At 35.4% G+C, this 15,814-nt stretch overlaps 1 protein-coding gene and 2 long non-coding RNA genes across 11 annotated transcripts in view; 1 reads left to right on the top strand and 2 right to left on the bottom strand.

The window, feature by feature from the left end:
- The window catches only part of LOC101884691 (uncharacterized), an 89,584-nt gene extending 85,774 nt beyond the window's left edge, over positions 1 to 3,810 (bottom strand). For 3 of the 7 annotated variants that reach the window (XR_012402044.1, XR_012402042.1, XR_011011501.1), the window contains exons 1-3: positions 3,603 to 3,810; positions 3,256 to 3,350; positions 2,605 to 2,651 (exon numbers count right to left, since the gene is read on the bottom strand). This is a non-coding gene — a long non-coding RNA (uncharacterized lncRNA). Of the gene's footprint in view, positions 1 to 2,604; positions 2,652 to 3,255; positions 3,388 to 3,602 lie in introns of all 7 variants that reach the window. The other 4 variants (XR_012402041.1, XR_012402040.1, XR_012402045.1 and 1 more) reach the window with 2 other exon arrangements.
- Positions 3,781 to 15,799, top strand: mest (mesoderm specific transcript). 3 transcript variants are annotated; one of them, XM_073945548.1, is made up of 13 exons: positions 3,781 to 4,036; positions 4,519 to 4,595; positions 5,027 to 5,110; positions 11,489 to 11,603; positions 11,681 to 11,758; positions 11,845 to 11,981; positions 12,073 to 12,131; positions 12,240 to 12,280; positions 12,355 to 12,425; positions 13,715 to 13,816; positions 13,890 to 13,966; positions 14,393 to 14,456; positions 15,415 to 15,797. In XM_073945548.1, exons 4-13 carry the CDS (start codon positions 11,496 to 11,498, stop codon positions 15,530 to 15,532), a joined length of 855 nt encoding a protein of 284 aa, XP_073801649.1. In that variant the 5' UTR covers positions 3,781 to 4,036; positions 4,519 to 4,595; positions 5,027 to 5,110; positions 11,489 to 11,495; the 3' UTR covers positions 15,533 to 15,797. The 3 variants fall into 3 exon arrangements, with proteins under 3 accessions (XP_073801649.1, NP_001315461.1, NP_571118.2); NM_001328532.1 differs by lacking the exons at positions 3,781 to 4,036; positions 4,519 to 4,595; positions 5,027 to 5,110 and adding exons at positions 10,818 to 11,001; positions 11,255 to 11,441 and having other exon boundaries at positions 11,524 to 11,603; positions 15,415 to 15,799; NM_131043.2 differs by lacking the exons at positions 3,781 to 4,036; positions 4,519 to 4,595; positions 5,027 to 5,110 and adding exons at positions 10,818 to 11,001; positions 11,252 to 11,441 and having other exon boundaries at positions 11,524 to 11,603; positions 15,415 to 15,799.
- LOC141381613 (uncharacterized) lies at positions 7,985 to 10,794 on the bottom strand. Its single transcript, XR_012402048.1, has 2 exons — positions 10,635 to 10,794; positions 7,985 to 8,108 (listed from the first exon to the last, which is right to left on the bottom strand). It is a non-coding gene; the product is annotated as an uncharacterized lncRNA (long non-coding RNA).
- Positions 15,800 to 15,814: the final 15 nt, after the last annotated feature.

Below are 15,814 nucleotides of genomic sequence, written 5' to 3'. Positions count from 1 at the left end.
ATAAAAAAGTGCAGCGCTTAGCGTTGTTATTGACATGTTATTGTTATCAGGATCCAATATATTATGGTTTATTGTCCAAGCCCCTAGTCTGAGGTGTGTATTAATGATTTCACAATGCTCTTTTTAATTTATAAGAGCTGTAATCTACTGAACCGTGATTGAGACGGTCACACCATAGAAAACGTTTCACATTTAGCTTAAAAAAAGTCAAACATTTAATAACACAACAGTTGTTATACACAAAGGAATTCACCATTTACTCCATTTTAAATGATGACAATACTAATTAAATTCATTTTAGTCATGTGTGACTGTGAAAATGCAACGTTATGTTACGTCATATTAAACTAATTTCTGTATCATTTGTTATGATGACAGTGCATCATATTTTATTAGTTATTTTGCAAGATATTGGTCATCTGCTTAGTGTCATTTGAAGGTGTAAAGACTTCATCCAGGAGAAATAATAAATCAATAACAGGAAATGCTCTACGAGAAAATATACTATTTTTAAAAAATGGTAATATATTTTAGTTGGAATATATATTTACATTATTAATATTATTATTGTAATTTATTGTTGTTATTATGGGCGAAGCAGTGGCGCAGTAGGTAGTGCTAATCACAACAAGAAGGCCGCTGGGTCGAGCCTCGGCTCAGTCTTTGTTTCTGTGTGGAGTTTGCATGTTCTCCCTGCGTTCGCGTGGGTTTCCTTCGGGTGCTCCGGTTTCCCCCACAGTCCAAAGACATGCGGTACAGGTGAATTGGGTAGGCTAAATTGTCCATAGTGTATGAGTGTGTGCGAATGTGTGTGTGGATGTTTCTCAGAGATTGGTTGCAGCTGGAAGGGCATCCGCTGCGTAAAAACTTGCTGGATAAGTTCATTCCGGTTCATTCCACTGTGGCGACCCCGGATTAATAAAGGGACTAAGCCGACAAGAAAATGAATGAATGAAAATGTTGTTATTATAATTTACCTCAAACATAATTGTGTGGAAAATGACATTGTAAGAGAATTACCCTCAAACTTAATCTTTAAAGTGGTTTAAGCTTAAATCATTAATTGGATATTCAGATTAATAAAATAGTCACCTCTTGTTTATTTGATGTCGTTTATATGGTTACACTCATTGGCCACAAGAGGGAGTTGTGGAGCAGCTGTTTGTCATCTGCCTTGTGCACATTTATCAAATAAAAGACAAGTTTCATTGACAGTCTGAAGTTTCAGCTTGTTTTTGTCACTAACGACTCATCTGTTAGAAAGCACAGAGCATTTTCCCACCTGCTCCTCCAAGCTTCAGGTTCAGTCTGACAAACATGAAAACTCTAGTCTACAACACTTGCAGATTATTTCACTTTATCATTAATTCAGTGCCACAAGAAGAGGAGGTATTACATATTTACATAGTTTTCTGAAAGAGACAGATATATAAAAATGTATACATTGACATGAAATGAAATGTTTTCAGATCATTAGGTTTTCAGTGCTTTTTGTTTTGTCGTTCTAAAAGTTTTTCATATGATTTGAAGTCATTCACAAAATGGGAAAAGTTTGGTTTACATTGAGCCCACTTTTTCTCATGTATATGGTGTTTTCCTAATAACACAACACAAATAAAAATATGTTGTGCTTTACAGTTCAAGTTGTCATTATCAGAATAAAACTACATCAAATAAACTCATTTGAAATATTAAGTTTGAATTTTCCTAAACATGTTTAGCAGGATGAGTTCAGTAGTATTTAGTCAGATTATTGCACTACAGTCCCCGCATATGATGTTACAGTGATGCCACTCAACTGAACACACATACACTAATATCAAGAGTGTCACGCGACTCACCTGTACGTCTAGTTTCCATAAGGTCATTTATCGTGCAAAATTGTTAGCTTAGCACTTTTAAGTACACATTTAAATATGAATTGATTATTATTTAAGCTTGTAATTGTAAATATAAATATGCCAGCAGCTTGTTTACGTGCTGCTCTCTTGCTGAACTGCCTGCTGAACAGACGTAAAACATTACCTTTTATTATCCACCTGCTACTACAGAAGGCGTACGGTGCCAAACATCTTGACGAAACGCGTTTGTTGTTGTCAACACGCACTTTCTCTCAGCGGCTATTTGTGACTATTGAAATGGAAATGAAATGGTGAGGGGAATATAATAGTAAGTAAACCTAATGTATTCATGTATGAACTGTCATTTGCTTTCCATTTATTACAAAAACATTACTGCAAGAAACTTTTGGTTTTTAACAAACATAACCTGTAATATTAATAAAAAATAAATAAATAAAATAATAACCAGCTGAATAAAAAAGTTCAATAGTCAAATAATGGGACAAATCTTTGCTACTGTTGCTGATAATGCTAAATGTATAAATGTACCCTTATAATCTTGTACAGCACGTCATATTTATTTTTAGCCTCATTCTCAATTACTGACTCAATAATTCACTCATAAAACTTCATGTTTCATTACGAGATGTGTCATTTCTCAAGAATTATTCAGTGAAATATTTTTGATGGCTGTTTGTCGCCACCTATTGGTTAAACCTATTGTAATTATTAAAAGCACTAGAAAAAACACAGCTGAGTTTACCTGAATAAGTAAGGAAGGCAATGTCACAGGAAAAGGCAGAGGTAGATCTGGAGGAGCATGTGGACAAAAAAAAAAAAAAAAACAGGAACAAATTTGTTAGACGCAATTCAAGCAACCTTGATTGATCATATTGTAAACCATGGACTGACATTTGTGACCTGGACTCACTTTTATTAATATTGTGATTTATACATCACCTGTAAACTGAATAAATAAGCTTTTCATTGATGTGTTTTTTAATAGGACAATATTTAGCTATCAGTACTACAGTATTTGCTGTTCAATGTATTGAAACGTGTGTGCTGTCCTGTGACATCTACAGTAACATGTATTTTGATTGATTTAGAGTTCAGAATGTTGAAGAGGAAAGCGGCCCTGCATAGTGAACAGAGATGCACACTTGATTCCAGTGAGCACTGCAACATTCAGACAACTTAATGCCCTTCTGCTGCTGTCTGCTGTTAAAAGTGCTCAAATTCCCTTTTGCAATAAGTCAGCTGACTATAAAAAAAATATGAAATTATAAAAAAACAGCTGACAAAAACATTTAAAAAGGTTAAAAATGTGCTTGTAATAAAACTTTTATCAAAGTATTTAAATTTTCTTCTTCTTAAGAGAAACTTGCGACACTAATGATAAACTTGATGATACCTGCATTTCCCCATGCAATCTAAGTCAGTCAGTAAGAGTGATTTTCCCTCTGTGGTTCAGTTCTGTAAGATATGCTTAATGTCCACAAGGAGGAGCTGGAAAATGAGTCGTTTTACAATAGACTTTACGAGTCTGCAAATATCATAACATGAAATAAATTATTAACTCTAAACTTAAATAATGAAGATGACTTTGGGTCAAAAAATATATTTAAAGCATAAACAAATTGTAAAACACTATATTTGTAGGACCTCTTGTCTCTTCTACTGTTTGTGTTTATATTTCGGCCATGTGCTATATGCCAACTGCAGTTCAACACATTGGACATTTCATTATTATTTTCTTACCCCTTCAGTTGGGAAGCTGATCATCCGTTAGATGCCATGTTTATCTGCTGCTCGAGACCATTTAAAGAAGATCACAGATGTGATTTAAAATAAATAAAACTAAAAACGCATCCCGTCTCCAACGACACACTTCTAGTTTGTTTTCATGCGTTAAAACTACTGACACTGATTCACTTCCGCTCCACTAGGCGGCGTCTGCGGCTTTGACGTTCAGCGTGACTGTGACACCTTTAGACCCTCATCAACAAAATGACACTGATGACAGCCGCCTCGACACGACTGATTATTCATGTTTTAAGACCGTTAAAGTACAGTTACTGCAGATGACAGCTTATTTACAGACTCTGTCACTCAATAGCACATATTTCAGCCCATCAATAATAACGAACGACACGCTGTTTTATCAAGCATCCAGGATGTCACTCTGATCACCTGTAAGTATCCACACTTAATTAGTGATTTTCCTCTTTAAAAGTCGTTAGTGCTCATTATATATCAGTTATTTTATATATTATGGCATATATCAGTGTTAAATTGTATTTAAATCATTGTTGGCATGTAGAATAGGTGTTTTCATTTGTTTGCTGGAGTATGGTGATGCTGCTCTTGTCATTCTCTGTTCAAATATAATTTTAACTCTGGAGAAAAAGATAGTATGTAATGAAATTATTGTGTATGAAGGCAGTCTCACCTTTATAAGGGTTTAACAAACACTTTGTTTACATGTTGCTTTCTTGATGAACTCCTGTTATTGTCATGTAAATTAAGGATGGAGATTCTCCTAAAGCTTATAATGTAGAACAAATCTAGAACAAACTAACCTAAAGTGGTGTTTTTGAGCATGTCACATAAACATGTAAATTTAACTTTGATATGAAGTGTTTTTTACTTTATTTATTTGTGTCTTTCCTTACAGAATGAAGGGTGTGTTTGGTCCAGCAGAAGCATGTGGTCAGACATTGACTGTAATGATGGACATCTGCTGAGTGACAGGTAATGCATAAGTATTTGTCTGTAAGATTAACATTGTTATTTGACAAACAGAGATACGCTGCTAACACAAAGTGCACAAAGCGGATGCAAAATAACAATTCTAGCATTAAAGTTAAACTTTAAACAAATTTTAAAAGTTACATGGCTTGATTTAAATCATCTTTTGTATGGGGGAAGTGCAAACGCTTGAGATAATGCACATCTAGGCAGTTCCTAATGCTCAGTCTTTTTTCTGTACCTTTTCCTAATTGAAGAGTTTTGTAATGTATTAAATTTAAAAATATTATGATTGACACTATAATAGTGAAGTGCAATGATTTCTGCTGTATTTGTTTCACTCTGTAGTTTAGGTAGTCTTTCACTCGTGTCTTTGCACCGTGTCAGGCTGTGTAATGTGCTCTAACTTCAGTTTTGTTTGTTTCTTTATGCAGAATTAATTTTGAACAGTTTATAGTGTGATTTCTGGAGCAACACGAGATCCATTTCCCCATTCTCTGTTTATTCTGCCATTGCTGGTGAGTCTATTTATGTCTGTTGAGTGTTTTTTAAATGTTTGGACATTTTTAAGATTTAAATTTAAATTTATTTTAAATTAATTAATTAAATAAAATAATTATTTCTTAATTTTTTTTTTTTAAACTGCGTGATCATGCGTGATCTTTAAATATAACAAATGAACAATTGTTAGTGTGAGTTCCTGGTAGCCTAGTGGTCAGTGCTCATGGTGTGAAAGCTAAACTGATCACAGGAGACTGGGGTTCGAATCACCACGGTGTTACAGAATTTTATCATTCCTGCCAAAAAAAAGGTATTTTTTCCAAAAAAAAAAAGTAATTTTTTCCTCTTCCTGCTCCGCCACACCTTCCTCTCCTCCTCTCTGGTCCGCCCCTCTTATCTCCAATCCGCCTCTCTGGTCCGCCCCTCTTATCTCCAATCCGCCTCTCTCTTCTCCGGTGCGCCCATCTCTCATCTCAGTCCAGCCTTCCTCACTTATGTCTGTCTCATCGTGCCGGGTGTGTCCGCCATTCTCACTTGTGTTACTGCCCCAGGTGAACTTTTGCTCTGATCCGTGTTTCACTTCATGCTCCAGTCCGTGTTTCACGGTGTGCTCACTTCCCCTTGAGCTTCAGGTACTTGCCCTCATGTTTGCCTTACCGCCCCAGGTAGGTTCTTAGGTGGGATTCGAACCCATGTCTCGACCGTCACCTTGTCCGCAACCAACGGTGTTTTAGCCACTAGTGCCATCGTAGCTTACACACTGAGTGATGGTGTTTGGCGCATGTTGTTGGGGTTTTTTTAATGACAGCAATAAGCAATAGTGGGATTCAAACCCAAGACTCCAAGAGTAAAGGCTAATGCTTTACCAAATGAGCCACTGAGTCAATCCAGAATGCTGGGTTTTTCAGGTGGAATATAAAGAGTGTTTCCTGACAAATTCAGCAAAAGACATAATGTCTGGGATTTGAACCCATATCTTTACTGCGTCAGACTCATCAGTCTATGTTTTTAACCACTACACCACTGTGGCTTGTGTTGTGTGGTGTGTTTTGTATGCTTGTATTGATATTTATTCTAGTACTGGTGAAAATGTTCAGTCATTTTGGCTTAAGGAGGATTTGAACCCAGAACTCCCAGATTAAAACACAGCGCTTTAATCATTTGAGCCACTGAGCCAGATGGGTAGAACAGTGTTTTTGAAAGGGTGATATTGAAAATCTTTTGCACGTTATCGCTAAAAAAACATTTTGCACTGATTTCAGCATAAGCAGGATTTGAACCCACAACTCCAAAGTTAAAAAGCAGTGTTTAAATCAAATGAGCCATAGAGCTAGACGAGCAAAGAAATGTTTTTGACAGGGTGACATTGAAATCTTTTGCACTTCATCACTGAAAAAAAAACTTTGCATTGATTGTGACATAAGCAGGATTTGAACCCACAAACCCCAAAGTTAAAACAATGTTTTAATCCATTGAGCTACTCAGTCAGACGAGCAGAAGAGGGTTTTTGACAGGGTGACATTGATATCTTTTGCAGTTTATTGGTAAAAATTGTTTTTCACTGATTTCGGCATAAGCAGGATTCAAACCCACAACCTCAAAGATTATCCACGAAGTTTTTACCTGCTAAGCCACTGAGTCTGAGAACACACCTCATGTTTTAATTCAGTAAATTGATATAAAGCACTCAAATTTAGACATTAAGATCAGCAACAGCGGGATTTGAACCCAGGTCTCTCAGATTAAAGCACAGGGGTTTAGTCAATTGAGCTACTGAAACCAAAAAGAGTTTGTGTGCTTTGAAGTATTTGTGTGTCGTGATGATTCTGTCCAAAAATATGATAAAATTGTGCAATAAAAGACAATCTACAGCTATTATGTTCTCCTCAGACTCTGTGGCTCAGCTTATTAAAGTGTCGTTTTTTTAATCTTGGAGACCCGGGTTCAAACCTCGCTCTTGATGACCTTCATTTGTAATTGTGTTTCTAATTAAATCAACAGGATTCTCAAATTGAAATCAGCGGTCATTGGATTTGACCTCAGGACTCAGATTAAAACAGTTTGTTTGATCAGCCGAGCCGCTGAGTCTGAGAAACTTTATTTGTGTTTTGGATGGGATTTTGCTCATTGAATATTTAATATTATTTCAGTTTTTAAACAATGCACTAGAATTAACACAAGCTTTGTGTGGTTTCAATTTAGGTAACGAGCAAATTAACTAATGAAGCACATGATTGTTTAGCAGTTTTACTGAGGGATTTGTATTTGATCAAACAACTTTTCCACTCAAATGATTTAAATCCATGACTTTCCTCCTGTAAATCAGTTTAAGGCCACTAGTGCCTTTATGAATTTATCTTGAGTAAATCATCATTTGATTGTTTTAATGTAAACAGTAGTGAAATATGAGCTCACAACACTTTATCACCTGAGCTTGTGCTGTGAACATGTGCTTTGGACAGTTGTGTTTAGAGGTTTTCTTCATATGATATAAAATATCAGCAGTGGGATCAATACTGTCACACATAAACTTCTTATTTTTAATTAAAAATGTCAGCATTCATGAAACATATTTCTGTTTAAAATGTGCAAACAATCACAAAAATAGTCACCAAAAACTTAATTCATTTCAGCCTGTAATTGACTGAAAATAAATAACTTTTACATCAATTTTTAATCTTAATTTCTGCTGGAATAAAAGAAAAGAGTTGAGTCAGGAGATTTCTATCAGTGCTGATGAGCTTGATTAGCAGCTTCAGGTGTTTTTAATGAGGCTTAAACTGCTCTACAGCTGCAGGATTACACACTCTTCATTTCCTGTCCTCTTGCTGTTTTCATGCAGATGCACAAATCCTCCACAAGTGGGCACAACATTGACACATTGATCAGGCTTTCTTCATTAAATCTTTATTAAATGTGATGTTTGTCTGTAGATTGATGTGTTGAAATGATGACCAGTCCTGAGCTTCACATCCTCCTCATCAGACACAGAGAAAGATTCAGTCAAACCTGCTACTGGAAGAGAAAAATAAGTTAAACAGTGCTGTAATAAAAAGAAAACAAGTAGGGTTAATATAGTACAGTCTCAATATTAATTGGAAATTCTTTTTTTTTTTTTTTTTTTTATTACAGTCAAGTTCAATAATTGCCAAGCTAAATATCAGCTCTCCATTTCTGCCAAGCACAAAGGCATATTTTTGCTTGAAAGTGAAAGCTGGACAAATGTATAATATTATACTATTATACTTGGGAAATAGGTCACAGGGCGTCTGATAATTTTGTTTGTATTGTATTGGTTTTATTTCAATTTCATCACTTGTTAAAAAATGATAAATAATATTCTGAAACAAGTAGTATGTGATTACAGTCATATCCTAGTAGTGAATTGTTACATTTGCAAAACAAATCAAACAACAAAAAACGATTACAGATTTTATGCATTTTAGAATGATTATATATAATGATTATATTTATATAAGCTGTAAGTTTTCTGAAGCAGCAAGAAAAATAAATGACAATGAACAGGTCTCGGTGGAAATCTGCTGGATGTATGTGGTTTTTGCACTTTCTTTTCTTAACAATAATTCAAGAATGTTTTTTTTTCCTTTAACATGTAGATGGCAGTGTTCAATATCTTAAATATGGGCCACAAATCCAGAAAGCTCTTATATTAAATTTGTTATCAATTCAGATTTTTGTTCTATTAAATGGCATAGTAATGTAATGTAATGTATTTTTTATTTATTGCCATGTCAGCAACCAAGGTTGTTTTTATGGCAAGAACAAACAAACAAATGAATACACAAGTTAAATAAGATTTTTAGTGTAAATACATGATAAGAATTCATTTTTTTTTTTGCTAAAAATGTACTTAAGAGAGTTCATTTCATAAAAAAGTCTTTCAGGGAAATGTGTTTTACATTAAGGGGAGTTTTGCAGTACAAACATTGATTGGGTTCTTCAACTTTAAGTAAAAAGGCGTGAGTTAATGTTGTAGGTTCGATAAGACATCTGGTAAAAATCACTTGATCAAATCGAGTCTTAAAAATGTCTTAAAATCCAGTTTGAGATTTCAGGTTGAAATGGAATTGTAAAAAAATCCACAAAAGCACAGCAAAAATACAGTTGAGAAGTAAATAATAATAATAATAAAAAGATAATTTGTCATATACAATATGTATATTTCATCCAGTAAATGTGGGCTGATTAATAGTTAATCCAGCCTGATCTAGAGGAAACGCAAGTGTATTTTACTATTTGTCAGTTTAGTTCAATCATAAGAGAATGTACAATTTTAAAAAGGAGGCGTAGCACCCAACCCCACCACTAAACCCAAGCGATATTGGGGGAGAAGCAAACCGTACTAAATTGTATGAATGAGATCATACGAATTAGCCACTTTATCAAAAAAAGTTACAAATTGCCGTGACATTGTGTAGGATAATCAAGGGGTGTATACATGTGTACCATAGACGGTAAAAAAATAGATGTATGACATCCAAAGACCCATAATTGTGTTTAAAAGACCCCATCCCAAAATGCTAAAGCATCCATATTTTCTTATATAAACCTAACTCATGGTGTGAAACTCTTTCACTCTTTATTTACATATTTATTAGCTTTTTATTTGATTATGGAGCTTAAAATAACCCAAAACAATCTGGATTTGAATTATTAACAATTGTATATTAAAAAACTGAATATTACATGCCATTATTTTTTTATTTGAATTTCTTAACTTGAATATTAAACCTCTGAAATTTAAGAGTCAGATTTTATAGACATCTTTACAAACTTCAGACTTTTGTTGCTATTAATTCATAGACTAGATATTGGCATATTTTTAGTTCCATATTTGATTAGCATATTACTAGGCCCACACAGAATTTGCGCACACGCAGAAACACACAGATTTCCGCAGATTTTTAGCCCAGCATTGAGTCTGTTTATTTACTTGTGTAAATGTGTGCACATTTATATTTATTCAGTTTTGAAATTAATTTCAGTTATAATATTGACAAATACGAAAATGTTCCTATGAATAATTTACAATACAGTTTGTAAAGTAATATTTTCTGTTTTTTAGTAAAGATATTATATGAAAGACTTGCTTTGTTTACCAAATAAGTGGATCTAGTTTGATTTGCATTGTAAACGTTAAATACAGGTTAAAAAGCTACTATTTTTTATTTCAAATATAAGGTTTTAGTTATGAAACTCCCAAAATCATTCTGCATAAATACAGATTTTTTTATTACAAAATTCTCAGCAGAAATAGCTAAATATGTCCGCAGATTCTGTCTGGCCCTAATTATTTCTCATTTGAATGTTATTTTATGCCAGATTTTTATTTACAAAGTTGTTTTAATACACTTTTGGATACCATATATATTTTTATTAAATTAAATATTTGGTTCTTAGATCTAAATATAGCCTACTTTCTCTCACACACACCTTCAAAACCCTGTACACAAGTTTGGCATTTAGCAAAAGCAATTAGCTGTGACACCTTTACTAAACAAAGAAGCATTTGGTGCTCACCTGGTTTTCAACGTGTCCCACTTGTAACATACTAAACAGCTACTTTGCTTGCTTTTACAAGAGTCAAACAGGCTAAGTTTACACATTTTGAGAACCAAGATATCTTTAACCAAACACACCAAGCGTAACAGTTCCCCAAGCGCCGTTTGCCATCCGCTCCGCTAGGTGTGCGAGCGAGCTTTGTTTTCAGCCTGAGACCTTTGGATCCTTAGCAACCCGACGCCTGCTCACAGCCAGTTTTAAGGAATGACAGCTGAGTGACAGACTCTTAATGTCACTCAACAGCACATGTTTCAGCCCATCAGGATAAACAACCGATTCACACTGCGATAAAGTGCAGAGATCGAGAATGTCAGGCGACTCACCTGTAAGTAACTTTCCACATTTAGGTTAGTGCGTTATTAGGTTAACTCGCTTCTTTGTGTGTCGGATTTAGCTAAGAGTCACTTGAAGTAAGATAATGATGCTCATTTAAATGTGTCATGATTTCTGACGGTGTCTTTAATTTAGCAGTGTATAAAAGACATTTCTAGCGATGCTAACACACTAACGACAGACATTCAGCACATATAACGTCAAATAGAGTTGCATTAAATAAATACACACCATGTGTTCAGCAGAATGACAGTGAGTGTGGGTCAGCTCGTCGTGTGAGCAGAGAATGGTGGCTTCACGTGGGTTTGTTGTGTGTTCCTCTGCTCGCCGTGTATCTGCACATCCCTCCGCCACAGCTGTCACCTGCGCTTAACAGCTGGCGCACTTCCGGTCACTTCTTCACATTCAGAGGCAATGACATCTTCTATAAAGGTACATGACATGGTTTTGTTTGTCAAACAACGTCTCTTTTTATTCAGGTGCAGAATGACAATGCTTTCCTGTTTGTCAATAGAGTCAGTTGGAGTTGTGGGAAGCTCTGATGTCCTTGTGTTGCTTCATGGCTTTCCTACGTCAAGCTATGACTGGTATAAGGTGGGCAGAACATGTTTACATGGTGTAAAATTGCATGAACTTTTCCTGTTTAAGACTTTGTTTCTGTCATTTCATAGATCTGGGATTCTCTGACGCAGCGCTTCAATAGAGTCATCGCCCTTGACTTCCTGGGCTTCGGTTTTTCTGACAAACCGGTGAGATGGGATACATAGATATACACATACATACGTACGTACTACGACATAAACTTAACAGAGCCCAAATCATTGTTTCTTTTCAGAGGCCGCACCGGTACTCCATCTTCGAGCAGGCCAGTGTTGTGGAAGCTCTAGTTGCCCATTTGGGTTTGTCAGAGCAGAGGATCAACATCCTATCACACGACTACGGAGACACTGTTGCTCTCGAGTTACTGTACAGGTGAGGATCCTTCAGGATCTGTTAGCATAATTCAACGTAATGTGCCTGTCAATATGATATGGCTGGTTCTCACGGGCAGTTAAACACACAGGAGTGACCACAACAGAAGCGGACACATCATTGTAAACAGCCTCTGCCTATCAAATGGAGGTATGTTTTCATTTAAGGCTTATTTCTTTGACATCGGAATAAAATGCATATAAACATGTGTATGTAAAGAGATTTGTAAGATCATATTTTGTTTTCGACTTATATAAGGTATATTCCCAGAGACTCATCATCCAAGATTCCTTCAGAAAGTGAGTGACGCTTTATAGACACTTTTGTATTCATTTTCAGATATGAGAAGTGAATATTTCTGATCTTTTGTCAGGTGCTGAAGGACTCCGGCTTTATTTCACCTGTACTCACTCGTCTGATGAACTTCCAGCTTTTCTCCAGAGGGTGAGCGGAGTGTCAGGAATGATAGATACAAAGTTCAAACTATTAGTCGTTATTTATGGTCTTAAGTAGGTCCAGACGGAATCTGCGGACGTTTTTTTGCTATTTCGATTTTGGTAAAAATCTGCAGAATTATTTTGGGAGTATCATAACTAAAACCTTAATATTTAAAATAGAAAATTATGTATTTTCAACTTTTATTTAATGTTTAAAATGCAAATCCAATTAGATTTACTTTACTTGGTAAACAAGGCAAGTTTCTAATATAATATATCTACTAAAAGACTGAAAATGGATGTTGTTCCATTTATCCCTCTAAACAGGTTAAGAGTCTGGGTGTCATCCTTGACTGCACCCTGTCCTTTGATTCTCACATCAATAACATCACCCATTCTGCTTACTTCCACCTACGCAACATTAACCGTCTCCGCCCTTCTCTTACCCCTCATGCCACTGCTGCTCTGGTTCATAGCCTTGTCACATCTCTCTTCTCTTTGGTCTCACTCATAAATCTCTCCGTAAGCTTCAGTTGGTCCAGAACTCAGCTGCCCGTATCATCACCAGAACCCCTTCTTCTCATCACATCACCCCTGTCCTGCAGCAGCTTCATTGGTTACCTGTTCATTTTCGAATTGACTTTAAAATCTTAATGTTAACATTCAAAGCCATCCACAATCTCGCCCCTCCATATTTGTCTGCCCTCATCCACATTTCTGTTCCTTCTCGCACCCTGCGATCTTCTTCCTCCCTCCACTTGTCTGTTCCCTCTTCTCGCCTTTCAACTATGGGCAACAGAGCATTCAGCCGCTCTGCTCCGCGGCTTTGGAACTCACTACCACCTGCCATCAGAAACATTGACTCCCTCACACTGTTCAAATCAAGACTCAAAACCCACTTATTTAAGATGGCTTTTAATACTTAATTTTATTTGCACTATTGCTGTGTATATTTTATTATTTCTCTTGTTGTTTTATTATTCTTGTTGATTGTACGGTGTCCTTGAGTTGCTAGAAAGGCACCTTTAAATAAAATGTATTATTATTATTAAATATTACTTTACAAACTGCATTGTACATAAATCAGATGAACATTATTATATTAGTCAATAATAATACTGTAATTAATATAAAAAACTAATAAATGTAGATATTACACACATTTTTACTCAAGTAAATAAACAGAATTATTAATGGGCTAAAAAATATGTGGAATACTGCACGTGCAGTTTCCGCGTGGACCTAGTCATAAGTCATGCTGGTTGAATGCCTATTTCATATATCTTTCTGCTACAGAATTAAGGAAGTGTTTGGACCGTACACCCAGCCAACAGAAGCAGAAGTCTGGGACATGTGGACAGGCATTCGCTTTAATGATGGAAATCTTGTAATGGACAGGTGAGCAAATGTCTCCATTGTATCTGCAGTGCTAATCATAACCATTGCCAACTATTATTTGTCTCTTCCTCAGTCTTTTGCAATACATTAACCAGAGGCTGAAACACAGAGAACGATGGGTGGGCGCTCTAACTTCGACTTTAACACCCCGTGAGTACATAAACCACTCATTCCTCTTTAAAAAGTGCTGTAGTAGCAGTCATGCTAGCAGGCGATTCACAGGTTTGGTTTACTTGAAAGCTCAGGCAGTGCAATTGAGGCTAAGTACTTTAATCCATTGAAAATCACTGCAGAAGCTGCTTAGCCTGTCTGTAGCCCAGGCAATTTGAGCTGACAGCATACTATACAATAAGTGATATTCATATTTCAGTGCAGTGGTCTGGTGCACAACTACCAATATATAATATGTAACCATTATACTGCATATTAATAGTACTATAGTATACTATTACTATAATATACTGCATATTCATATGATTGGAAGTTTTGTGATTTCCATTAGTAGATAAATCAGTTAAGATTGTGTATTTTGTTTATACAACACTTTTTTCTATTCAATAATTCATAACTTTGCAGTGCACATGATTTATGGACCCCTAGATCCAGTTAATCCACATCCGCAGTTTCTGCAGCTTTACCAGTGAGTATATTGATGTTATTCTACATTTATTACCCTTTTAAGACACTGATTGTTATAGTAAATGTTTTATTTTAACTGCATGAACTAACGTGAACAACCATGAGTTTCAATTTTAATAACGCATTACTAAATGTTGACCATTATTAATAAATGATGTATAAGTATTGTTCATACTTCGTTCATGTTAGTAAATAAATACTAATGAAACCTTATCGTATAGTGTTAGCATTCTTTTTGTTGTAAAACGTCAGATTTTTATTTCTAGAACATATATTGTTTTACGTTTTTGTGAGACAACTTTTTATATGGCATCATAGAAAGTGATTTAAAAAATAGGATTACTTTTTATGAAATGACTTTAACTTTTATATGGATTCGTAGTTTGTTACTTTTAAAAACCTAATGGTTTTATACTATCGTTTAACTATTATTGTTTCAGTTGTTTCTAGAATTAGTAGCTAGTTAATAGTAGCTAGTTAGTAGTAGTCAATAGAAAAAAACAACTTTAACTTTAGCTTATTCAAAGAATTACACATTATTAAATTGTTAGTAACTCCTACCTTGTTTATTGCCATGCCACACATTTAAATGTGTGTGAAATCCTGAAAAGTGTTCCTATACACCTCTGCCAGCGGGAGCTCCAAAATTACATAGTTGTTTTTCTTTGTGCTCATTCTCAAGCATTGCAATTCTGATGCCCTGTGCTCTTTTAAATAGTAATGATATTAATTAGGGGCGGAGATCTGACTGCAGTCAGCTGTGCACAATCTCAAGATCATTTCCCATTTACAAATCTGGAAGAGAGATGCATGCTTGGGTTTTGTGGGTACTTCATTTTCCATGAATCGCACTTACACACAATGATCCTGGTACAAACTTACAACATTTAAGAAATGAGGCTCCACTAATCTACAGCATTCTAAATAAATGTTCCCCTTCTCTTGTTCCTCATCTACAGGAAACTAGTGCAGAGATCCACAGTATCTGTTCTAGATGAGCACGTGAGTCATTATCCACAGCTGGAGGATCCCACAGGATTCTTTAATGCCTATCTCAGCTTTATCAACTCATTCTAAGCCGGGGGATGATCGGATCATTCTGAAGCGAGAAATAAAGTGAAATTATGTTCCAAATAAGGTTGAAAACATACAAACCCATTAATATACCGCAAAGTATTTCTGATGCAAGTCATGTGACTGAATGCATGAAGTATTGCACCAAATGCCCAATCATTGCAAGTACTTGTTAATGAATTTGCTCATATTGTATGCCATAACTTGTAAATACATTTGTGTAACAAACATGAATGCTTTTTTTGGAAATAATAAATAATTCTTATTATACATTTGTCATGTTTT

Source organism: Danio rerio, chromosome 4, assembly GCF_049306965.1.
Source record: "Danio rerio strain Tuebingen ecotype United States chromosome 4, GRCz12tu, whole genome shotgun sequence".
Taxonomy (NCBI): domain Eukaryota; kingdom Metazoa; phylum Chordata; class Actinopteri; order Cypriniformes; family Danionidae; genus Danio; species Danio rerio.
This window is presented reverse-complemented; position numbering and strand designations above follow the sequence as displayed.

Coding starts and splice junctions, on each gene's coding strand:
- mest (NM_131043.2), top strand. Junction 11,442..11,523: donor CAATGACATCTTCTATAAAG/GTACATGACATG, acceptor GTTTGTCAATAG/AGTCAGTTGGAGTTGTGGGA. Junction 11,604..11,680: donor CAAGCTATGACTGGTATAAG/GTGGGCAGAACA, acceptor GTCATTTCATAG/ATCTGGGATTCTCTGACGCA.